Below are 24,882 nucleotides of genomic sequence, written 5' to 3'. Positions count from 1 at the left end.
ACCCAGTCCTTACAGTGAGGTATGGGGAAACCATATACCTCGGTTTTGAGAATGTTTGCCTCGTGGTTTTGGTGCATGAAAATGCGCAGAAAGAGGCCCACAAGGAATGGCCCAAATTGGCCGCAGGGCTTCGTGTAGTACTCCAAGATATATAACACAGCTGCATTTTCACTGAAAAACACAAGGACGTAAGGCCAAAGGTTACGTTTGATCTGGACATGGAAAAAGGAATCCCTCAGATGTCCATCGGGGCAATCAGCAAACCCAAAGGAAAACTGGGTGTACATTTGTTCATTTCCTCAGTAATAACCCACAGACAGTGACCTCATGATCCTGCCTTGGGCCACAGCTGGCTTCCGAAAATTCCAAATTCCCTTGGGCCCCTCCACACTGGATCCCAAGGAAATATGATGGCTGTGTTCATTTTAAATAGTTGTTTCTGGTGGCTGGTATGCTGGGATAGCTCTAAAAATGTGGTTCCCAGAGGTGAACCTCTTCTGAAAGGAGTGAACCTCTTCATGGAAGCACTTAAAAAATTTGGTTCCTTGGGCCACACCCCCAGAGATTCTGACTTAATTGGTCCAGGATGGTGCTTGCTGGAAGCATCAGTGGGATTTCAAATCTCCCCAAGTGACTCTCATTTGCATCTGGAGTTGAGACCAACTGGGCTACACAGGAGCGAGCCTCCTTTTCGGTCACCTGGCTATGCCCACAGAGGCTGATGTCATGATGAGAAGGGCAAGATGCTTCCCTGGTCAAAAGGCCTGGGGTGTAGTCAGTCACTCATTCATTCATCTATTCCACTCACAATACATTTTGAGCACTTTTGTGCCAGACACGGTTCTGGGCTATTTTACATCAGGAGGTCAGTGAAGGCTGCTCTGAAAAGGTGATGTATGCACAGACACCTATAGGAAGTGAAGGAGCTAGCCCTGCCAAGATCTAGATCCTAAAGGAAAAGTATTCTCCTGTGAGGGAATGGCAAGTGCAAAGGCCCTGAGGAGGGAGCATGCTGGGTGTGTGGAAGGAAGGAGGCCAGTGTGGCTGGTCCTGAGTCAGCAAGCAGGGAAGTGATAGATGAGGTAAGACGGGGATTCTGCCTTGAGACCAGTGGAGGAATTTGAGCAGATGACTGACAGGATCCGATTTTCATTTTCATCTCTCTGACTGCTGCCTTGAGAATAGATTAGCAGGAAATCTTACCAGTTTTTCCTGTAGAAGACACAGGGTGTTTATAAGGAAGAAGTGTTATATATACCCCCATTGGAAAGGCAAAATAGCATAGTGGGTAAGGTCCTAGGTTCAGCTCACAACTGTGTCACTTACTAGGCGTGTGACCTTGAAGAGGTAACCCCAGCTTCCTTAAATTTCAGTCTCTCTATTCCATAATAGAGATTCCAAGCGGCAGTTCGCCGCTGGAGGAGAAACGCAGTACGGCCACTTGGGGGCGCTCCTTTCCTCCGAGAAGTACTTCAATGGGCAACAGTGAGTTCCCTGTGTTTTCAGAGCAGACCCCCAGCACAAGCTGAAAGGTTCAGAAGTTTGGAAACAAACACGCAATCAACTTTCCCATCAAGGCCGAACAGTTCCCAGCCAGTTTTTCCAGGAGCCGATGTGCACAGTGCAAAGAGCCTGGCATCCATACAGCAGCCCTGCCTGGGAGGTCCTGGCCAGTCCGAGGGCAGGCGAGGGATAGAGCAGGGAGGGCTGGGAACCGCGGTTACCTTGCATCTGACGGAGCTGCCACTGGAAGATTTTAAGCCAGTGTGAGCAGAGCAGAGGCGGTGAAAGATGCCAAGAACAGCGTGGCCCCGAGGAGGACAAGGGTGTGTTGATTTCTGCAAAGAAGAAAGGACGTTCACTTTCCTTCACCGCAAAATTTGTGGACACGAAAGACTTGCAACCTTGGCCATCAGAGGCGCTTCCTGCCAGCCTGCCTTTGAGAGAGGCTGCCGTGGGCGCAGCTGTGGCCGAGTGGGGCCGGAGCTGGGCTGGAGTTAGAGAGCCTCAGTTAGCCTTTAGTCTTGACCATTTACTAGCTGCCGGGCCCTGGGCAGGACCTTGAACTTGAATTTCTTCATCTTCACCCTGAAACTTACTGTGCAGCTCAAAATGAGACCATGCCTGGGAATCTCCCTTGCCACCCATGAAGCGCTGTATGGACAGATGTGGTGGTTGATTCAGGAGAGAGGTGACTGTCAGGCACAGGTGGGACACAGGGATCCTCCGCCCACCCGAACGGAGAATCTGACAAATATCAGGGTGCAGGTAGTTCATGTGGAGGCAGGAATAAGTGATGGGGTTGGAACAGGGAAGCAGGGAAGGCCAATGCAAAGATGCAGTATCATGGTGGCCAATGCCAGAACGTTCTGTGGAGCCTTATGAAATGCAACTCAAAACTAACTGTCCTGGGGGATGAAAGAAAGAAGCATTTTCCTACTGTCTTCTATATCCCCTTGGGTCAAAGGTGGCCCCACAAAAATTAATTCCTCCACAGTCTGGGACTTTGCATGTGTAAGGCTGAGAGGGTTCCTGAAGGAGTCCCAGCTGTAGTATGTGGGCAGTTCTGGGGCAGGAAATGAGATTTCGGGACACAGGCTCAGAGCAAGGCACTGTTTGGTTGCATCTACTTGGACTTGTGAGGGTCGGGACCAGGAGGCTCTGCAGTGGTATGGAAGAGTTGTCAAACATGAGTGCCAAACCAACCAGCACAACCCTGCCTTTAGCAGTCCTATTCCAGTGCTTGAAGTTGCCATGGTTCTTCACGAGGAAGGGATGAGATACCGTTTGCTTCACACCACAGTGATACAGGGAGCAAATTATTTTTATCTAGAGTGCCAATTCTAGTTTAGTGTTAATGTTTGGAATGGAAGAGGAGTCCTAGCTCAGTGGTGCAGTGATTGACTAGTAATGTCTGCCATGAGTGTGGGCAGGAGAGGTATGGCAAAAATGCTGTATGTTTACCGTGCCTTTTGCCAGACCCTCCAGTTCAGTCCTCCTTGAATTATTAGAATTCTATAAGAGTGTGTTATCTGAAGGAAAAAAAGCCCTATCTTTTATACCTCTTTCCATTTAGAGGTTAAATGTAGTAGCATAGTCACAAGTTTGGGTAGTGCTGGTTTTTAGCTGAGGAATTGAAATCTACCTTCCATGACAACCTCTCGGAAAGATGCTGACATTGGGGCCAGGATGCCTCAGTCATAAGGACACTCAAGTAGGTTCCCACCAGGTCTAGAGTGGGGAGGTACTAAGAACTCACTGTCCTCGGTGGGTGGTAAACCATCCAGTCAGGCCATCCAGTAAAAACCCACATCCACCCAAGGAAATATTTGTTTAACACCCTGGAGGACTGGAGCCCAAACCATGGCACCTCTTCTCAGGAGTCAGACAAGTCTCCACTAGCTACCACCGCTACAAAGACTCTAATAAAAGCTTCCTAATACAGACTATTAAGGGCTGGATTGTGTCCCCCCCCACACACACACACACCCACCCACCCACATTCTAAACCCCGGGACCTCAGAGTGTGACTCTATTTGGAGATGGGGTCTTTAAGAGATAATTAAGGTGAAATGAGGTCATTGGGGTGGACCCTAATCCAATATGACTGGTGTCCTTATAAGAAGAGGAGATTCAGACACAGATACCCCAGAGGGAAGACCATGTGATGACCCAGGGAGAAGACAGCCATCTACAAGCCAAGGAGAGAGGCCTCAGAAGCAACCAACCCTTTCTCCACTAAACACCCTGACCAGCAGTCAGGGCATCCTGCTGCCAATGCACCTCGGAGGGAGCCAGCAGAGGATTGCCCTTTCTCCTCGGCCGGGGCTTCAGGACTGGCTGAGCCACACACCTGCCCACCTGTACCTGCAGGCACCCGCCATGTGTCCAGAGCCCTTCCAGCAGCCATAGCCCGTCACAGAGGGCACTGTGCTAGCTCCCATATGTACGATCTCGCTTTCTCCTCTGGCCCTGATGTGAAGTGTATCATCTCCATCTCATAGACATGAACGATGAAGATAAGAGTCCAGCGACTTACACTGGGTCCCCCAGCTGGTAATTTATCAGTCATGATTTGAACCACATCTTCTGACTCAAGCTCACTATACCAGCAAACCACCTCTGTACCTAGTGGAAGCATGGAACGATGTTTTTTAAGTGGTCAGCCAAAAACTCTTCTACATTTGAAGTTAGGAAACTTCACGTACTTCAGATATGCATGTAAATAGACAGATCTGCCTTTTTAAAAATTGTTCAATTCTTAGGATACATTAAAATTTGGAGGGACTTCCCTGGCAGTCCAGTGGTTAAGACTCCACACTCCCAATGCAGGGGGCATGGGTTTGATCCCTGGTTGGGGAACTAAGATCCCGCATGCCGTGCAGCGCCACCAAAAAAAAAAAAATTGGATGCATTTTCCTTGCCCAGGATGCTTGAGTCTTTGCATGTGGCTGGAGTGGGCAACATCATGGGTCAGCCTGTGATTTAAATGTCTCCTTGCAAAGGGCATTAACAGGTAATCGTGAAACAGAGCTGGTCAACACATATTTGGAATTCAGCTCCACTGCTAGTAATCAAAGACTTACAAGTTAGATGTGAAAAATGAATTTTTCTTACATACCTTAAAATAACAAGGTTTGCATTTTGGGGTTTTGTAAAATTATGAATAGTCCATATTGACAATGGTGTAATTAGATGGCCAGAGGACTGAATATTGATACAACCTTTAAGGAAAGCAATTTGTCATCATACTTCAAAAGCCCAAACGACTCATGCCCTTTGACCCAGTAATTCTTCTTAAGGATATGCATTCTAGAACTATCAGAGTTGGAGACAAATGGTTACCACGAAAATGTTTATGAGACTGTTATTTATAAAATTGGAAATAATCTAAGTATTTAACACTAGGGGAAGATATAGGTAAACTATAGTTCATTCATGAAATGGAATGTTATACAGACATTAAAAGTATGTTAACTTAAAAAATAAAATAATATAGGAAAATGCTTATATCATAAAACTATTAGAAGAAAGATCTAAAGTATATATGCAGAATCCTTTCGTGTATAAAACACTGTGCAAAATAAAAGATCAGAAGAATAAACATCAAAATATGGATAGCAAAATCACCTCTCCCTGAGTGAGGAAACAGGTCTAAAGTGATTGTTTTTTCCCTTTTTTATCCTAATATTTTCCAATGTTTCTTAAATTGAACATGTATTTTAACAAAAAGAATAATATATCTTTTAAAATGTGGCATGGACAATCCACAAACTATAATTCTCCCGTGAATTACCGAGGCCTTAAGAGTTTTTCTAAAACTAACAAAAATTAAGGTGATAAACATGCAACGTGGGGAAGCAGGTACACTGATGCATTGCTTGGGACACTATAAATTACTCCACTCTTTCTGAAGAGTAATCTCACAATATGTATCAAGCACCGCAAAATTGTTCCTACCCTTTGACCTAGTAATTCCACTTGGAAATAACCCCCCCAAGGAAATAAATACAGAAGAGGAAAAAGTAGCATGTTCAAAGACATCCGTTGAGGTGCCATTTATAATCATAAAAAATTGGAAACAATCTAGGTGCCCACCATAAAAAATGGTATATAAATCCTAAAACTGACAAGTAAGCAGGTCATGTCCAGATGCGGAAATGTTTCTAAGAACAGTGAAATGGAAAAAAACTGAGACTAGATATAACAGACACACTGATTATAACTCTGCAAAAATACAGACTGATTGTGTAGGACAAAGATTAGAGGAGAACTTAGAAGAAGTAAACAGTGGCGGGTTTGGTGTCCACGCTCTTCTGGAAAGTTCGTTTCCTAAATCGTAAAAGCTGCTTTGCCCAGAACTGGATACTCTCTTAACAGTCTTATGAAAGAGGCCACACGGGGAGAAACACTTGTTCCAATTAGACTCACTTTCCGTGGGAGAAGAGGATCACCGGGGTCATGAGATGGAACTGAAAGTCATTGGCAAGATACCATGTCCAGCCGTTGCACTGGAGAGAAACCAGCAAAGGTCACTTCTCTCCTTCATGTACCAGCTCTGCTCCACATCGGGTCACCTTCCTGGACCAGGGGGAGGAACTCAGTAGGCGGGTGGGTGAAATTTCCATGGGAATAGAAAGGACTTTGAGTTACAGACATTTCACATACCTACCTCATCTCAGCTAATTGTTATAACAATCCCGGGGGAGTAGATATTATTACCATTTTACAAACTGGAAATTCAGACAACTTTTCTCTCTTGTTGAAAACAACAATAATAGCTAATCTCCCAGGACAGTGGTGGGAACTAAATTCCATCACGTTTCACGGATGTAAGGATTAATTATCCTTATGGTGCGCTGGAGTCAGAGGGTCGATGTTGTTCTCTCTTCCTTGCCTTCCTGCCCTCCCTCAACTCCTGGTGGAGAGAATGTGTTCATTTAGAACGGAGGCCTGGCTGCAGGCGAGCTTTTGTGGGAAACCCCAGAGGTCCCACGCATGATTGACAGGAGATCGGCCGGCCAAAGCCACCAGGCGGTTACCTGTATTTCTAACTCAATGTGAGGCAATTCCTGCAGGCAGTTCTCTCCAGGGCTTCAGAGATAAAAGGCGCCTTGGCCTCTCCTCCCACGCCCTCGGTCCCAGGGAGACCAGACTTATCCGAGAGAAGTGACAGCTTTCCTTGTCCCACGTATGGCCCAAGCCAGTCTGACTCTGGGAAAACAGTCCAGCCTCTCCTCCTGGACCCCGTCACAGACGTGGGTCCACCTGAAGGCAGTTAGACAGTGATGTGCACCCCGTCGAAGCTGCTGGGCACTTGGGAACTAAAGGCAGCCGTCTGGTTGGCCAGCGGTTATGCGGCCCCGCTGTAGCGATGCTCCTTTCAGCTGTGCTTTCCAGGCGAAAGCAGTGACATGGTTTAATTACAGCTATTTCACTTCCAGTTGCTCCAGGCTCATTAGGAGGAAACTAGGGCTTTAAGGAAGCCAGGACCAATATATCCAGGCGTTGTTGCTCTGTCAGATCTGGCTGGACATGGGATAGAATTCATTCTGGGGAGGGGGTGGTGCCACGTTCCGTCTCATTACTGGTTCTCTGGGCGGAGGTGAAGAAAGCGTCCTTCCCCCTGGGGCGACATGGACCGGAACGGAACCTTGATGGGGCAGCAGCAGCTGCATCCGGGGCAGGCACAGAGATGGTTGCCCCCCCAGACCCCCTCCCCTGCCCCCGCTCCGCTTTCACAGCAACTGCCCCGTCAGGGATGGTGCCGTAACTCCCACCCCATCACCAGAGGCGAGTCTTCCCACCCACAGCATCACTATTACTCCAGAGAATATGCCAGAAGAAAGCGGATCAGACTCAGGTTGGCTCTGGGAAAGTTCACCAAACCACGTGAAGGGAGACACCGGATTGCACCTCTCTGCCCTTTCACGGCCAATGACTTAAACTCACCGCATCCTGGACCGACAGGAAGTTATCTAGCAACAGCAAATACGGGCAGCACGCTTGCTGGCAATTCTCCAGGTGGAACTCGGGCACTTCCCAGACGGGTCTCCAGGGCACAAGGGAGAACAATCTAACCGAAAAGCACGCTGAATACAGGTGAAGAGGCTGCAACCTGGCAGGAAAAAGCTGGGCAAGAGGGTGACTCTCCACAGAGGCTCCGTTCGGTCCCCTGCGTGGGCACATAGTGATGACAGATAAGATGTTCGAAAACAGATTGTACTGCGTGGGCGACCACCTCCCCACACACCCCTCAAACCTGCATACATTTGTGTTCAAAAGCTTTTCTTGAGCACCTGTCATGTGCTGGCGCAGGTGCTACTTATGCAAAACTACTGTTATTCACTGAGCAAGTCATACGTGTCAGCCACTGCGCTAGGAGCTTTCTAAACCTCAAAATACTCCTGTCAGGTAACTATGACCTCGATTTTACTAATGAGGAAATTATAGCTCAGAGAAGTTTGAGTCACTTGCCCCAGATGGTCCAACCACATAGCAGTACTGAGATCTGACATTGTTACGTGTTCCTTCCACGAGGCCTCCCTAGACGAAAATCGCTTTCCAGTCTCCCTCTTCTCCTCCCTCCCTTCCTCGCTTTATTTCTTCTTTCCTTCCCTCATACACTACCTGCTTCCAAGCAGGATCTGCAGCAGCTACAATGATGATGAATAAGGCACTAGATGTCTAGACTGGGGCTGTTCAATAGAATATAATTGAAGACAAGTCGGCCACTTAGCTAACATCTTCTAGTGGCCACCTTTTAAAAAGTCAAAAGTACAATTAATTTTAATAATATACTTTTGTAGCCAATATATTCAAAATATTATCATTTCAACAGATAACCAATATAAAAAAATATTGAGCTATTTTACATTATTTTTCTTTTACTGAGTCTTTGTTTAGCCGCACCATGCGGCTTGTGGGATCTCAGTTCCCGGGCCAGGGATTGAACCCAGACCACGGCAGCGAGAGTGCAGAGTCCTAACCACTAGACCACCAGGGAACTCCCTTACCAAGTCTTTAAAAGCCGGTGTGTATTATACATTTGTAGTACATCTCACTGGTCCACCCGTGTCTGGTGGCCCCTATTGGACACCGTGGGAGGTACGTGCAATTCTGGCGTGGATTCTGGGTGGGCCTCCATCAGAACCCTCTTTTTTTAAAGAACCTATGTAAGACTGCAGGTTTGTGCAACAAGGATAGAGCACGTGGCCCAGCAGCACCTCTGAACATCTCGGAAGGGGCGTCAGGGCCCGAGGTGGGGTATGACAGACAGGGAGGGCAGGGCTGCTGGAGGAGCAACCCCCCGCAGAGATGGGGGTCAGCACCCTGCCTCTGGTCTGCACCCAGACCCGGACCTGTGGGACTCTTCTCCTCCCCACAGTGATAACATCCTTCACAGAGAGCGTCAGGTGGGCGGGAGGGTGGTGGGTATTGAGGAACAGAGCTGAAATTGCTGATCAGATTCAGAGAGAAAGGACACCAGCTATGCCAAGATGCAACTTCCCAGATCAGCTCAGGCGACAGCCACAGAGCCCTCACTGGGTCCTGGGTCCTGCCAGATGAGCCACCTGACCACGCTGCTTTGCAGCTGCTCCCGAAGGCCCTGGGCTCTCACCTCCCTCCCGGCCTCCCTTCCCACCATCTGTCCCCTCCATCTCCCCAGGGAGAGTAAGTCAGCGCCCTGCTCCCCTCTGAACCAGGGTTCAGGTCAGTTGTCCTCAGGAGGGAGCAGGGTAGAGGCCAGTGTCCAGCCCCAGGCAGCCTCAGAGCTGGGGCCAGTGGCGGTGGGTGGAGGCTGCAGGGTGGACCGTGCCTGGGGAGGTACAGGGGAAGGAACGTGAAACATGATTTCTAGTTTTGTCTAAATTTTCCACACTGAGAAAATCATATAATTTCTCCCTTTGCTCTTCTATGGAAAAGGGGGCCGATGGTTCCTTAAATTCTTCTAAGAAGGTGGATGACTCCTGCCTCCTAAGATTTTCTGAGAATCAAAGGAGATCAATAAGAAAACTGAAACGTGGGAAGCGTCATATAAATGTACATGCGCTTCATTTTTGTCCGAGCTTGAAGATTTAAAGTCAAAGTGGGTTTTCAAAGATTAAAAAGTGTGATACCAGCCAGTGTCACGGGGGGTGTGAGAAGCAGGCCTTCTCGTACCTGGCGGGTGGGAAAGTCCATTGGAAGACATCCATCAGAACGTTAGATGCACCAAATTATGGATTCCACTTGTAGGAATTTACCCTGCAGACGTGCCCAGACAACTGTGCAAAAATGTATAGACTTTGTATCATCGTCTAAGATTGCAAAAAACTTGGAAATTACCTTCATGCCCATTCATGGGGACCGGTTAAATACGTGATGGATGGGCCACCCACATGGCGCCATCCCAGGCAACCTTAAAATCAGTGAGGTGAGCCCTTGCATGCAAATAGAGAAACATGCCAGCACTAAATCGTTAAATAAAAAAAGCTATGTGCAAAATAATGCTGCATTAAGTGTAATCCTATTCATGGGGACAGGGTAGGGGGTGGGGAAAGTACATGTAAATAATACGTGGAAAATCCCTGCAAGAATGAATTCATAAGAAACTGTTAACACAGGTGTCCTGTGGGAGGTAAGACTGGAAGATGTGCCTTTATTTTTAGTACATGACCTCTGTTTTAGTTAGACATTATTATCAACAATTTTTTTAATCTACTAAACTAATTTTTAACATGTGGCTCCTAGTTGGAATAATCACACAGCTGTAAGGGTCTGGAACCTCTACTCTCCTCGTTCCCGTGAGATAACATCTGTAAGGGCTTACCCCTAGAAAGTGGGTTTTTGCCTTTTCTATAGTTTGCAGTAGCCCGCACTTGGGCCCCTCTCTTCTGCCCTCTCCCCAGTCTATTCTCTGCCCTGCAGCCAGAGTGATGCTTGCAAAATGTAAATCTGACCATGCCACTCCCCTACAGGAATCCTCCAAGGCTTCTGCTCTCAGAATAAATGGAAAGTCCTAAAGACAGCCCACTGGCCCTACAGACCTGGGCCATCACCTGCTCCCCCTCCCCTCCCCTCCCCTCCCCTCCACCTCTCTGCCCTCATTCCTTCTGTTCCCCAAGACGCTTGCTCCACTCTGGCACCTTTGGGCTCTTTGAGATTCTGCAAACACGTCAACCATGGCTCCCTCCTCAGGACATTTGCTCTTGGCTCCCTTCCGTGGATCCTTCTTTGCTCACGGAATTTTTTTTGCTTAGAACATTCCTTTAATTCCTTCAGGGTTCTCGATAAATGTCACCTTCCCTGACTGCCTTCCCAGAGGAAGACCCTCTGTCTTGCTTCCTTCTCCAAATTATCACTTTGTGGCACTTATCATCACCGACCTATTATAAATGGATTTGCATATTGCAACTTAGTGTTGCATATTTGTTGATTTATCTACTGTCTACCTCTAGTCACTAGACTGTAACCCCCATGCCAGAGGCACTTGCATGGCTTCTCAACTGCTGAATCCTCAGAGCCTAGAATGGTGCCTGGTACATAGTGGACCCTCAATAAATACAGAAAGAGCGAGTGAGCAAATGATCTTACTTCCACTCTTCTTGGAGTTAAAAAGGCAAGTAATAAATCATAATTGAGTAAGAACAGTGGGTCTTGCCATCATGAATGAGAACATCAGAATAGCTAGGAGCTGGCTGCTTTTTCACTGGGTTTACCTTAAAGAGGGTGTTTTAAGGTTGGTGATGCTTCCCTTATTTTTCTTTTGTCTGTGTGTTTATTTTGTTTTGTTTTTGGTGTGTTTGTTTTTTTAGCCACACCACTCGGCTTGTGGGATCTTAGCTCCCCAACCAGGGATTGAACCCGGGCCCTCGGCAGTGAAAGCGCAGAGTCCTAACCACTGGACCGCCAGGGAATTTTCCTACTTCCCCTATTTTTCAACAAAGTTTTGCCCTGGGTTGGGCTCACTCTCTTCCTGGCTCCCATCTGGCACTCTTCCAGAGCTCCCCATCTCAAGAATTCATTACCATCCTCCATGTCGCTTGAGCTGGAAAATCTGAGTGTCCTTGATTGGCCCTCTCTCCATTCCCACTGCCCATCGCCAGTGCACATCCTGCAACAAATTACTCACTCGGGTCCTCGCCACCATCTTGCTCCATGAGGCCTCACCACCTCACCCCCCCGCCCTGTGCTCCCTCTGCCCCCCACGACTGCTTTATCTGCCTAGTAAAACACGTCTTGCTCTTCAATCCCCAGCTCCAGGATTTTTCTTCTGAAGCAAGTTTCCCAGGCAGAACCCACCATGCCATTGGATCGCACACCCCAACCCCTAACAACCCATCTTGGCATTTATCACTAAGAACCCTTGGCCTCCATGCCAGTCCCTCTCCTCCAGAAGACCACAGGGCAGGACAGGCTACTCAACCCAGTGCCACGTGCCCAAAAGATATTGAAAGAGTAAGCATTCTGTCAAGCGTTCAGAACGAGGACTAGATTTAGTAGAGCTTGGGGCATGCGGGATCTTCTGCCACGGCACTCGGGCTCTTTGTTGTGGCGCGCGGGTTCTCTCAAGTAGTGGCGTGCAGGTTTTAAAATTTTTTTCTCTCTATACTTGTGGCGTGCGGGCTCCAGAGCACGTGGGCTCTGTAGTTTGTGGCACTCAGGCTCTCTCGTTGAGCCGTGAGGGCTCAGTAGTTGTGGCGTGTGGGCTTAGTTGCCCCTCAGCATGTGGGATCTTAGTTCCCCGACTAAGGGATCGAACCTGCGTCCCCTGCATTGGAAGGCAGATTCTTTACCGCCAGACCACCAGGGAAGTCCCTATTTTTTGAGATGAGAAAACTCAAGCACAGAAAGTTTGAGACACTTACTCAAGGTCACACAGCTGGTAAATGATTGAGCCAGAATGCAAGCCCAGGCAGACCAGAGTCAGACCTTACCTAGTCCATTGACAAACTCAGAAGATTGTTTCAACGCTTCCCTTCCTGTTTTGTGACAGTGCAGTGTAACAAGAGAGCCATGGACCCTAAGTAATGAGATCTGGGCTCAGCAACAAACCATGATTTAGAAGGTGTATAAATGAAGGGTTTGGGTTACGTGAGTTGAAGTTCCCTTTTCTCCTTAAACTTCTGCTGTCTCATTACATGACTGCCACTCTGCTATCCCATTGGTTCCATATTCTGTCCCAATATTGTATTCCTTTCTGCTCTGACCAACCACACATTAGTTCTGCTTGACAGCGGAATGACCATCATCCCAAGCTTCAAACAGCCCCTCTCCCAGTTGTATCTTATTCTATTTTTATCATTACCATTAGTCTCTTATTTACAGGATCCAATTGCTATTAATTTATATGAGCCATACAAATTCTGTCGAACATAGATTCCATGAGAATCTGACTGTATGTTTAGTGAAATGTGCTGTCCATCAGCTGAGAAATAAGGGTGTTTTTGCTGGTTTAATATAGTTCAAATTCTATTAGGACAAATACCATGAATAGGGCTTCCCTGGTGGCGCGGTGGTTAAGAATCTGCCTGCCAATGCAGGGAACACCAGAGCCCTGGTCTGGGAAGATCCCACATGCCACGGAGCAACTAAGCCCGTGCGCCACAACTACTGAGCCTGTGCTCTAGAGCCCACGAGCCACAACTACTGAGCCCGCGTGCCACAACTACTGAAGCCTGCGCGCCTAGAGCCTGTGCTCCACAACAAGAGAAGCCACTGCAATGAGAAGCCCACGCAATGCAATGAAGAGTAGCCCCTGCTCGCCACAACTGGAGAAAAGCCCGTGTGCAGCGATGAAGACCCAATGCAGTCAAAAATAAATAAATTTAAAATAAAATAAAATAAAATCTAAAAAAAAAAAAAATACCATGAATACTGGTATCTTCCACTGGCAAAAGCCATTACACCAGCAAGAGCAACAGTATTTAAGGAAGAAAACTATTTTTCTCAGTTTATTTTTCTTTGAAAATTCTTTCAAAAGAGGGTTAAAGACTAACAAATAATAAATGATTACACAGCAATAATGAATTAAGAAATCATATGAATAACCTACCTTGTAAGGCGACTGAGAAAGTATCTGAGTATGACTTTAGGGGTTATTCCTTTGTCTGAATTCTGATGCATCTTTAAAAAGGACCTTGCACTTAACCAGCCACTGAAAGAAAGAGAGGAATAGATCACAGGAATGATTTATCAGTGATACAGTTCATGGGTTAATTTGGTTGTCTCTATCAGGACACAGTAAGTTATGCTGCAGTAACAAAACATCTTCAAGGCTTAAAACAATAATGGTTTTTTTCTTGTTCATGGTACACGTCCATGGCCAGTCACCTTGGGTTCAGCAACTTCCTCACCACGGGAGGCAGGCTGATGGAGTGGCCACTATCTGATAGTTCAGCAGTGACCATGGCAGAGGATAGGACAAGAGCGTTCTGGAGGGCCTCAAGTTAATAAATAAATGTTCTAGCCCAGACGCGACATGCTTAAGGTTGTTAGCATAATAGCAAGACCAGGTACTACTCATGGGTCAAACCTAGTGATGGAGCCCACCCAACCATCATGGGGCCAGGAAGTGGAATGTTACCAAGTACCTGGAGGGAGGAGAGCCAGAAATACTTGGTGATTGACACTAATAACTACCACATTGGTCTTTTGAAGTCATAACATCAAGGCTTTGCATTTCTGTAGTGTCACATCATTTTCAAAGCACTTTCACTAACGGGGTTGGTTTTGCTTCTCCAGCCATACCAAACCACTCTGCAGTAAATGTTTGTTGAGTGAATGACTGAATAGATGAATAAACAGCCCTGCTAGGCAAAAGGGAAAATATTACCATCCCTGCCTACCTAGTCAGGAAATTGAGACTCAAAGACTAAGTGGGCTGCCCAAGATCCCAGTTAGAATTCTTCTTAACCAACATACCCTGATGACAAATTCATTACCCAGAACGTTCAGCTCAAGGAACTGAGGCGATGCCTTTGGGTTATAACTTGATGGTAAGCAAGTATGTGAGTGAGCTTCCCAACCTTTATTTCCCCAGTTTTGTTGAGATATGATTGACATACAGCACAGTATAAATTTAAGATGTACAGCATAAGGATGTGATTTACATACATCATGGAGCAATGATCACGATAAGTTCAGCGAACATCCATCATCTCATAGAGACACAAAATTAAAGAAATGGAAAAAAGATTGTTTTCCTTGCGATGAGAACTCTTAGGATTTCCTCTCTGAACAACTTTCATATAAAACACACAGCCATGCTCATTATGCTTATCATGTTTTACGTTACATCCCTGGTACTTATTGGTCTTATTACTGCGAGTTTGTACCTTTTGAGTTTCCCAATCTTTTGACACTTATACCGATGACCCTTGTGGGTGTTTCACTAAAGAACAAATGTGTTGGACTTCCCTGGTGGCGCAGTGGTTAAGAATCCGTCTGCCAATGCAGGGGACACGGGTTCGAGCCCTGGTCCAGGAAGACCCCCCATGCCGCGGAGCAACTAAGCCTGTGCACCACAACTACTGAGCCTGTGAGCCACAACTACTGAAGCCCGCGTGCCTAGAGCCCATGCTCCACAAAAAGAGAAGCCACCGCAATGAGAAACCCATGCAGCACAACAAAGAGTAGCCCCCGCTCGCCACAACTAGAGAAAGCCTGCGCACAGCAACGAAGACCCAGTGCAGCCAAAAATAAATAAATTAATTAATTAATTTTTTAAAAAAAGAACAAATGTGTTTCCTCTTGCAAAAGAAGGCTGTGTGTGTTGGGCAGGACTTGGAAGGGATCAGGGAGGGTTGGAGAATGCCTTTATTCTCTTCCAACAAGAGTTTCTTTTGAGATGCAGCAAGTTGGATTCACTATAATAGGAACAAAATTTATAGAGACATGTAAAAGAGAGTGCTGAGTTGAGGAAGTAGCACAGCCAATTCTGATTCCAGCCTCCTCTTAATTTCCGGAAAGAATGAATCAGGGTCTCACTCTGTGTGCGGGCACGCACCATCCTAAGTTCACAAAGACAGAACAAAGAGAGAGGCTGGCAGGAAAACAGACTCTGAGCAAGAGAACTCGTCCCAGGAGGCTAAACAGACCCAGTGACCTAAACAGACTGGGAAAGAATAAAATCCTGCAACACAGATGTATGAAGTCAGCCTGAGAGATAGAAAAGGATTGCAAAACCATCACCAGTGATAATCAGAAGTCTTTAGTATTACTGTGTAAATATATTAGTGACTCAGTGGTTAAGACATAGATTTCCCATGAAAAAACATTATATTTCAGTTCTGATTCTAACTTCCCTAATTGGGAGGACTTGGGCAAGTTATTTCATCTCTAAACATCAACTTCCTTATCTGTAAAAATGGGCCCGATATTGCTTCCAACTTTATAGGTTCATTGTGAGATTTGTATGAGAGAAAAGATTTTAATCTCTTAGCACAGTGGCAATACTACGTATCACTGTTAGTAATATTTCCATTGTTCGAATGAAAATTTTATTTAAAAGACGATGTGCACTTTCTAAAGTAATAAAATGAAAATTGGAAGGGGAAAAAGAAAAAGCAGTTACTGAGACTGGCAATGAGAAACAGAAGCAAATAGGAATAAAGAAAAAAGAAACGTATGTCTTGGTCTCTTGCACTGTGTCAGGGTCTGTTGGCTCTCACCCTCTGCCACTCTCAGCTTTTCACGCCAGGGCTGGCACGGTGGTTCTCAGACGTTAGCGGGCAGCAGCATCACCTGGAGGGCTTGCTACAGTCAGAGGGCCCGATTCAGTGGACCTGGGGTGGGGGCCCGAGAATCTGCATTTCTGACCAGCTTCCAGATGATGCTGGAAGAGACCATATCCTGAGAAGCACTGATAAAAGCAAGCACTCCCTGGGCCCCAGACTGAGCCCAGGGTCAGGTATGTCATCTTTATAATAAAAAGGGTGGGGCTTCCCTGGTGGCGCAGTGGTTGAGAGTCTGCCTGCCAATGCAGGGGACACGGGTTCGGGCCTGGTCGGGAAGATCCACATTGCCGTGGAGCAACTGGGCCCGTGAGCCCAGTTTCTTGGACATCTGAAATCTCTGTAGCCTTGGCCTGTGTTTTGGATAACTCAGGGCTGACCCAATGGCTCTCTGTTGTCTCTGATTCCCACTGATGGCCCTGGGATGACCAGTGGCCTTTCGTGCCCTTCATTCTTCCCTCCTAGTGGCAAGTCTCCAGCTTGAGTTTTGCTTTGGTTCCAGCCATCCTGATCTGTCCTTGCCAGCTCCCCTCCCTGGGCTTGGAGCTCTGCCAACCAGTCCTAGCCAGCCTAAGGTGTCTTTTTCTTGTTCTTACTAGTCTCCTTGCAGGGAACAGAGTTCTGGTCTTTGAACTGCTGTCCCCTGGGCGGACCTCCCCACCCTCCAGAGCCTCCCACCCTGCACTTGGACTTCAACTGCCTGGTTAGACCCAGCTATGCCCTCTTGGAATGTCTGGTGCCCAGTGGTTCCCATATCATGGCCTTGTTCAGTGCAGACGGTAGGCTCTGACCCTTGCCTGTCTGGGCTACTCTCTGTTGTCACTCTGGCCACCTCCGAGCATGAGCTGCTGCCCTAGTGGTCAGGTCTCAGCTCATTCTGTACCCTACTTCCTCTGCATTACCCCCAAGAACCTACCACGCCAGTCATAAAACAATTAAGAAGTCATTTCGACAACTACTTATTGAGCAGTACTATAAGCCTAGCGCTGCTTTAGGCACTGATGACAGCAGCACCCAAAACAGAGAAAAATCCTGCCTTCTATTCCAGTGGAGAGAGACAGAAAATAAATATATAAACATATAAATAAAGTGGCATCTATAGTCTGTTAGATAAAGAAAAACGATAAATCAGGACACATGAAGTCTTATATGTGGAATCTAAAAAAATGCAACAAACTGGTGAATATAACAGAAAAGAAGCAGACTCACAGATAGAGAGAACAAACTAGTGGTTACCAGTGGGGAGAGAGGGGAGGGGCAAAATGGGGTGGGGAAGGGTGGTACAAACTACTGGGTGTAAGACAGGCTCAAGGGTGTACTATACAACACAAGGAATATAGCCAATATTTTGTAATAACTGTAAATGGAAAGTCACCTTTAAAAACTGTATAAACATTTTTGGGACTTCCCTGGTGGCACAGTGGTTAAGAATCCGCCTGCCAACGCAGGGAACACAGGTTCGATCCCTGGTCCGGGAAGATCCCACATGCCGCAGAGCAACTAAGCCCGTGCGCCACAACTACTGAAGCCCGTGCACCTAGAGCCCGTGCTCTGCAACAAGAGAAGCCACCACAATGAGAAACCTGCGCACCGCAATGAAGAGTAGCCCCCGCTCACTGCAACTAGAGAAAGCCTGCGTGCAGCAACGAAGACCCAACACAGCCAAAAATAAATTAAATAAAGAAATAAATTTATTTTAAAAATTGTATAAACATTTTTAAAAATTAAAAATATATATAAAATAAAATAAATAAAGAGGACAAGGAAGGCCTGCTGTGAAGGTGACATCTGAGTAAAAACCTGAAGAAGGAGAGGGAGCAAGCCACCAGGATAGCAGAAAAGTAAGTGCTGCAGAAAATGGACGGTTATTTGTAATCCCTGTTTGGGAGCTAGTTCTCACCTAATCCAGTGGCTCATACACTTTTTAATGTCATGGACTTGTAAAAAAATTTTTTTAATGAGGCACGATCAGAAGATGGCTCTGTTGTTTGGCCAACACCAAGCTCTCCAGCACCCATCAGTATGTGCCTTCCTTTTCGGCCATTGCCAGCATCCTACATAGACATGTCCTTGAATCGCCTCTCTTTAATGACCTCTCTGATCCCCACTAACCATCTCGCTCTACTCCCCAGTCAATGACTCCACATCTTTCCATCCTCGCCCTGATCCAGCCAGGCTTCCTTTTCCATCGTTCCCCGGAGGCACTGTGGACAAGGTCACCAGGAGACCTTCATGTTGCCAAAGGCAAAGATCACTTCTTGGCATATTCAACTCCCCCAGTGTGAGCCCCGTAGACCACACCCTTCCTTCTTGAACTGCTCTCTTCTCTTGGTTTCCTGGTCCCTGAGGTGTCTTACTTGTCCTCCCATTTCACAGGTCCCTCATTCTCAGACTCCTCTGGGGCTCCTCCCCTTTTTCTCAGCTTCTACAGATTGCAACACCAGAGGTCCTAGGATTCAGTGCCAAGGCTTTAAATGCTGCATGGATCCCAAGGACTCCAAGATTTCCATCTCCAACCTTGACATTTCCACTGATCTCCAGACTTACACAGTGAACTGCTTACTTACCATCTCTACATGGATGTCTAAAATGTCCCTTTATCTTAACTTGTCCGAAAGAGAAAGCTTGATTTTCCCCTCCAAACCCTGTTTCTCCAGTGTTCTCTGTCTCAATGAATACCATCACCACCTACTCAGTTACCAAAGCAAAAAGCAGAAATCGTCCTCAATGCTTCTCTTTTTCTCACACTTCACATCCAATCCATCAACAGGTCCTAACATTTCCGCCTCTAAGACATATCTTGAACATGACCTTGTCTCTCTATTCTAACCACCACCACTGCAGTCCAAGCCTTATCATTTTTCATCTGAAATATGGCAAAAGTCACCTGATCAACCTCCCTGCTTCTGTTCTTGACCTTCTTAGGTCTATTATTAACACAGGAGCCAGAGGGATTGTTCTTAAAATGTCAGATCATATCACTTTCCAGATTAAAGCAATCCAGCAACTCCCCAGTCCGCCAGGACCCATGTCCAAGCTCCTTAGTGCTGCTGCAAGGTCCTACACAGTCCAGCTCTGCCTGTCTCTCCTGTCTTCATCTCCTCCACCTTCACCATGCTTCAGCCTTCCTTCTGGTCCTTTAACAAGGCTCTCCCTCTCTTGCCTTAGACTTTGGTACTAGTTGCTCCCTCTGCCTGAAACTGTCTCATCCTGATTTTCCCATGGCCGCTCCTTCTTGACATTTGGGTCTCAGATCAAATAGCCTCTCATCAGACAAGCCTTCTCTGACCTAGTCTAAACAGCTACAACCCCCTGTTCGATTTCTTTCCTGATGTTTATTACTATCAGGTTGTTTCTTGTTTATTTATTTGTTTATTGCCAATCACACACACACACACACACACACACACACACACACACACACACACAGAGACATAAATGGAGGCCCCATGAGAAGCCCTTGTTTGTTTTACCCATTGATGTATCCTCAGGACCTAGAACGATGCCTGGCAAATAGGCATTCAATAGAGCATGGTTGGATGGATGAATGCTTAGCATTTAATAAAAATAGCTGCTGCCTACCAGCACCATCTCCCTACGAAGGAAGGGATATTTAACCCAAAAGAGGTAGAGGCAGGCCAGCACAGTGGCTAGAACACAGATTCTGGAGTCAGATTGCCTGGGTTTAGACGATGGGTCCACCAGGACTATCCTCTTCAGTCTCAATTTTCTTATCTTTAAAATGGAGATTTTGTGGTCTAGCCATACAAGGAATATTACTCACCCATTAAAAAGGAGTGAGGTACTACACTTGTGCTACAACATAGGTGAACTTCAAAAGCATCATGCTAAGTGAAAGAAGCCAGGCACAAAAGGCTACGTATCGTGTGATCCATTTATATGAAATACCTAGAACAGGTAAATCCTCAGACACAGACAGCAGATTTCTAAAAACTGGAGGTAGGGGGCACTGGGGAGAAACTGCTTAATGGGTATGAGGTTTCCTTTGGGGATGATGAAAATAGATAGAAGTGGTGGTTGTACAACATTGTAAACGTACTAAATGCCACTGAATCATTCACTTTAAGTGGTTAATTTTATGTGATGTGAATTTCACTTCAACCAGAAAAAGAACGAAAAAACTGGGGATTTTATTATAACAGTTGTCCCTACTGTATAGGAACATTATGAGGATTGAATGAGGTAATGCTGCAAAGGACTTAACACCGTGCCTTACATTTATCAAACATTTAAGAAAATCTACCTCTTAGTAGTTAATTTAAATAAATATAGCTTTATGTAATATCACATCATTTTCTTATTTCTTCACATTTCACTGTAGTGAGAACTGACAACTTGATCATGAATTTGCATCATACCATGAGCCAGAATTTGAGAACCACTGAAATAAACAGTTTTGATAAATAAAATCACCTTTTGTAAAAGACCCATTTTAGAGAGCCATCCTAAATCATTTAATAAACTGAAGATATGAAAGAGAGGAACCGGTGAGAACAGTACTGTCCAGAGACGCACAGAAGCGAAGGCCAAGGTGAGTCAACGTGAGCCATTCAATTTTTCTCACTAAAGTGAGAACAGCCACACATCTGCATCCACACATCCCCGAACAAGCAGCCACAAGCACAACAGCAGAGAAAACACCATATCACCTGATCAGGAAAAATGTGTCAAAGCCAAGATAGAATGGGCCACTCCGAGAATAAAGGTACAATGGATTTTTAAGCACTCTGGCTTTCCATTCAAGCACATTATCTGTCACAGACATAAAAAGCAATATCTTTTTATCTAACAGAAGAAAATCATGTGATTTATCTTTTCAGAAAAAGCAAGAAGAACACCTTTAGCTTTCAGTTGTATTGAGAGGGTTTTATGCATCCCCGTAATTCACTTAAGAGGAGAACTTGGATTGGGAATAAGAGATGGTGAAAAACAAACAAACAAACAACAACAACAAATACTTCAATCAACTATACTCCAATATAAAATAAAAAGTTAAAAAAAAAAGAGAGAGAGATGGGGGCTGAGGTAGCTAATCATAACCAGGGCTTAGCGCTCCTTTGTGCCTCTACAGGGCCAGCAGCGCCCTTGGGGCTATAGCAGCATCACCTGTCCCTCATGGTTCAGATCTCCTGGGAGGATCTTCAAACTACCCCGGGCTGGCCCCTCCCCTCAATTCTGATATGTGTGTTTGGTCCCCACTTAGAGAGTTCCACTCTGTTGATGGGAGTGCGTCAAGAGTATAGCAACAGAAAGAAGGTCGAGAAACACTGATTTCATACTAGTGCACAATATTTATTTATATTTGCCAATTTTTCCAGGAGAGAAGAAAAAAGTTTCTGGATTCATTAATCATGATGAGAGGGAACCCGGCTCTTTGGACGATGAAAATACAATACTCAGCTATCACTATTCACCTGGTAATCAGGTGCCTGATTTACACCCAAGAGGAGGTAAAACAACCACTGGACACTGGCCTGGAAAACTCATTTATGGGAAGTCATGGCTCTGTCTCTAAAACAGAAGGAAGGCTGCTCGAGTGGAAGGCTCGAGTGGAAGCCGCCCAACGTGATCCCCCTACACAAAAGCTCCTCTCTTCCTCGACGGCTCGTAAAGATTCCTCAGTTTTCCACACCCAAAGACAGCCATGCGGTCATCTGACCGTGCGCCCAGACGTGATCCAGAGAAGGCTCAAGACTCAGAGGCCGTTCAGGGCAGAGCACGTGCTTCCCAGCATCTCTGTGGTCCAGAGGGCCGGCACGTTCTTCTGCCAAGAAAAGCATTTCAGAGCACGGCCCATGGCTCCTAGAAATCCTGGGCGGGAGCAAAGGTGTTACTGTCCACACTGAAAGCCAGACCAGTCCACAGACCACCCCCCAGGCAAGAGGCAAAAGACACAAACCAGTGATCCTGGCCGCCACACGGACGCTCCCTCTCTGCGACCCTGGAAAGCTCAACTCGGTTCTCCGTGGTCCCCTCTTGATCTATCTGTGGACCTTTGGACTTGGTCTCCCTCCCCTATGAACCTTGACTTTCCCTAACAGTCTTGACCTGAGGTTGGTGACCCCACTGTCCCGTACAGAATACGCTCCCCAAGCTCAGTCCCCAAGAATGCCAACGCCTGCCACCCCCCAACCCGGTCCTGTTTTACAAAGGGTTGGGGCAAGGGAGATTTAGACATCATTAAGAAATCACATGCTCCATAAGGCCAGCATGTCACTTGAAATGGCATCCTTAGTGCTTTCCCAAGAATGAATCACTTGCCAGCAACATCCCTGCCTGTCACGGTATGAAAACAGAGCGGTTGGTGGAGAAGCAGCTACGGGTGCAGACCTTACAGTTAGTTGGACACTCCTGGCTCTGAATCTAGCTGTCACGTATTAGCTGTGTAACCTCTGGCAAGTGAATTAACCTCTCTGGCCTAAATTTCCACATCTGCAAAATGGGAATCAAAGTAGATCTTATAATCATGGGATTATTGTGAAGAACAAATAAGATAGTGTCACAGCTACTACCACTCACTCTTTTAAGCCCTATTGCTTTAAGAATAGTGACTCCCTTCTACTTAATTTATTCCCTTTAATTTAAAACAAATTTGATCTGGCTCATCCTGAGAGCCGATTAAGTGTCTGGAATTGTGAAACAGGAGCCTCCAAAACTCAAGCCGGCTCCAAGAGACTCATTTCTTCTCCAGGACGTAGCCGGGTGCCTTAAACATTGTGGGCAGAAGAAGTCCTTGCAGAATTGAAACTTATTCACAATCGAGATCTGGCTTATAACTAAGCTCTGGAAATCTAAATCCATTTCTTAAATGGAAGGGCGTAATTAACTAGCATCTTGAGGTTCCAGCTGTAAAGATGAGTTTTTCCATGGGCGTCGCTCTCAAATGTGCCTGCCTGAAGGCACGAAGCGCACCCTTCCATTTAGAAGAATTTTCTCTCCCCAAGAATTGGCATTGTCACAGCACAACCAGCAGTGTCCTACACCTCGTATCCTGGCTCCCCTCGGTTCCCCAAGAAGCCACAAACTGCAAAGCAGAGTCACAGGACCTGGCTTTGCCCAGTTCTGCCAATTCCTTTACCTCTCTCCTCACTTTTAAACCGAGCACATTTTTGGCAGGGCTGTTGTGAGGATTCAAGAACAATATTTGTCAAATATCTGGCCCAATGCCTAACTTGGCAAGCAAGAACTGAATACATTTTGCTATCATTATTATTGTTTTTCATCTAAATTCTACTTGCGGGTGAACTTAACTCAGAGTAGCTATCAGATCGTCTGAAAACAACTGGCCTATAGAGAAGACAGCCTCTCTGAGTCCCATTTCGCTCATTTGTAAATGGAAAGTATCGTAAACCACAGGAGCACAGGGAGCGTCAGGTGAAACAATGCATGTGGTTCCCTAAGTGCGGGTCCCTAGACCAGAAGCTTCAGCACCCCCTGGGAACTTGTTAGAAATGCACAGTCCCAGGCTCCACCCCAGACCTACTGACTCAGAATCTGAGGGGACAGGGCCTGGGAATCTGTGTGGTGACAAGCCCTCCAGGCGATTCAGGTGCTCACCCAAGTTTGAGAAACATGGGTGTGACAGTGCTTCGAATTTCTGGATTTTCTCAGTGATAATTACTGTGAGCCCACTTTAAGCAACAGACCACAGAGTAAGAGCCCTGGGGCCGAAATCCATAACTATTTACTTCATGAAGACGTCCTCAAACGTTCGCTGGTATTTTTCTCATCTAAATAGTAAACAACAGGCTCACGTAACAGGAAACCATTCTAAGCAAATGCAATGATTATTTGGAGTATAAAGAACTAGGAATCCAAAATACCCTATTTGGCTCTAAACATCTAGAAGACACAGTGGTCTTACGTTGATTTGACTTCCTGGTGAGTGTAAAAGTGGAGAGAAAAAAATGCTGAACCTAAGGGTCTCTCCATCTTGATTATTTCCAAACATTCTGGAATGTGATATTTTACTCTGATGGTATTAAATACAAAAAAAAAAAAAAATTGCTAGAGCAATGGAACACAGAAACCCCCCATTTTGAGACCACAGTTAAATGTAGCTGCTGAAAAAAGTTAACACAACCTTAGTGTCCCGATCAGGGAGAGCCTTATTTTGGGTGAAGAACCTAAAATTTCAGGGGCTGATTCCTAGAACCATACCAGGTGTGTCTGCCTGTGATCTGGTCTTAAAATGCAGGCTCTGTGGGTTAGCCTTTCACCCGATGATAAGCAATGGTGAATTTTGGTGACTGTAGGCTCACCCTCAAGCTGACAATTAGAAGCATGTGGCAGGTCCCTGGAACCCAGCTGACCTCAGCAAGGTCAGTCTAGTAAGAGGTCTTGACCAATTAAAGCCCCTACCCATTCCTCCCTCTCCTGGTTTAACTGGGAGAACAAGGAAAAGAGGAACGAATTAGGAGGAGGTGAGGACACATTGTCTCATTGAATTCCTTCAACAAATTCCATTAAATGTCCCCATTTTACACATGTGGAAACTGAGGTTCCTAGAGGTCAAACAACCTGACCAAGGGCAGAGTTAGAAACCAAGGCAGGTTTGCCTGGGGTTTGCTAAGCATATGCTCTTTCTGCCAAGCCCACCCTGGAACCTTCTAGATGGCAGCCAGGGAGCAGAGAGAGTTCTTGA

At 46.2% G+C, this 24,882-nt stretch overlaps 1 protein-coding gene across 1 annotated transcript in view; it reads right to left on the bottom strand.

The window, feature by feature from the left end:
- LOC118880104 (O-acyltransferase like protein) overlaps positions 1-24,882 on the bottom strand; it is a 76,329-nt gene that overhangs the window by 20,528 nt on the left and 30,919 nt on the right. The window contains 8 exon segments of the mRNA XM_036823489.1: positions 39-171; positions 1,725-1,838; positions 5,932-6,011; positions 7,453-7,618; positions 13,538-13,639; positions 20,888-20,990; positions 21,871-21,897; positions 21,900-22,049. Of these exon segments, the coding sequence (XP_036679384.1) occupies positions 39-171; positions 1,725-1,838; positions 5,932-6,011; positions 7,453-7,618; positions 13,538-13,639; positions 20,888-20,990; positions 21,871-21,897; positions 21,900-22,049 (875 nt within the window).

This window comes from Balaenoptera musculus, chromosome 14, assembly GCF_009873245.2.
Source record: "Balaenoptera musculus isolate JJ_BM4_2016_0621 chromosome 14, mBalMus1.pri.v3, whole genome shotgun sequence".
In the NCBI taxonomy this organism is placed as follows: Eukaryota; Metazoa; Chordata; class Mammalia; order Artiodactyla; family Balaenopteridae; genus Balaenoptera; species Balaenoptera musculus.
Note: the sequence above shows the minus strand (reverse complement) of the source record. Positions and strands in the feature narration are given on the sequence as shown.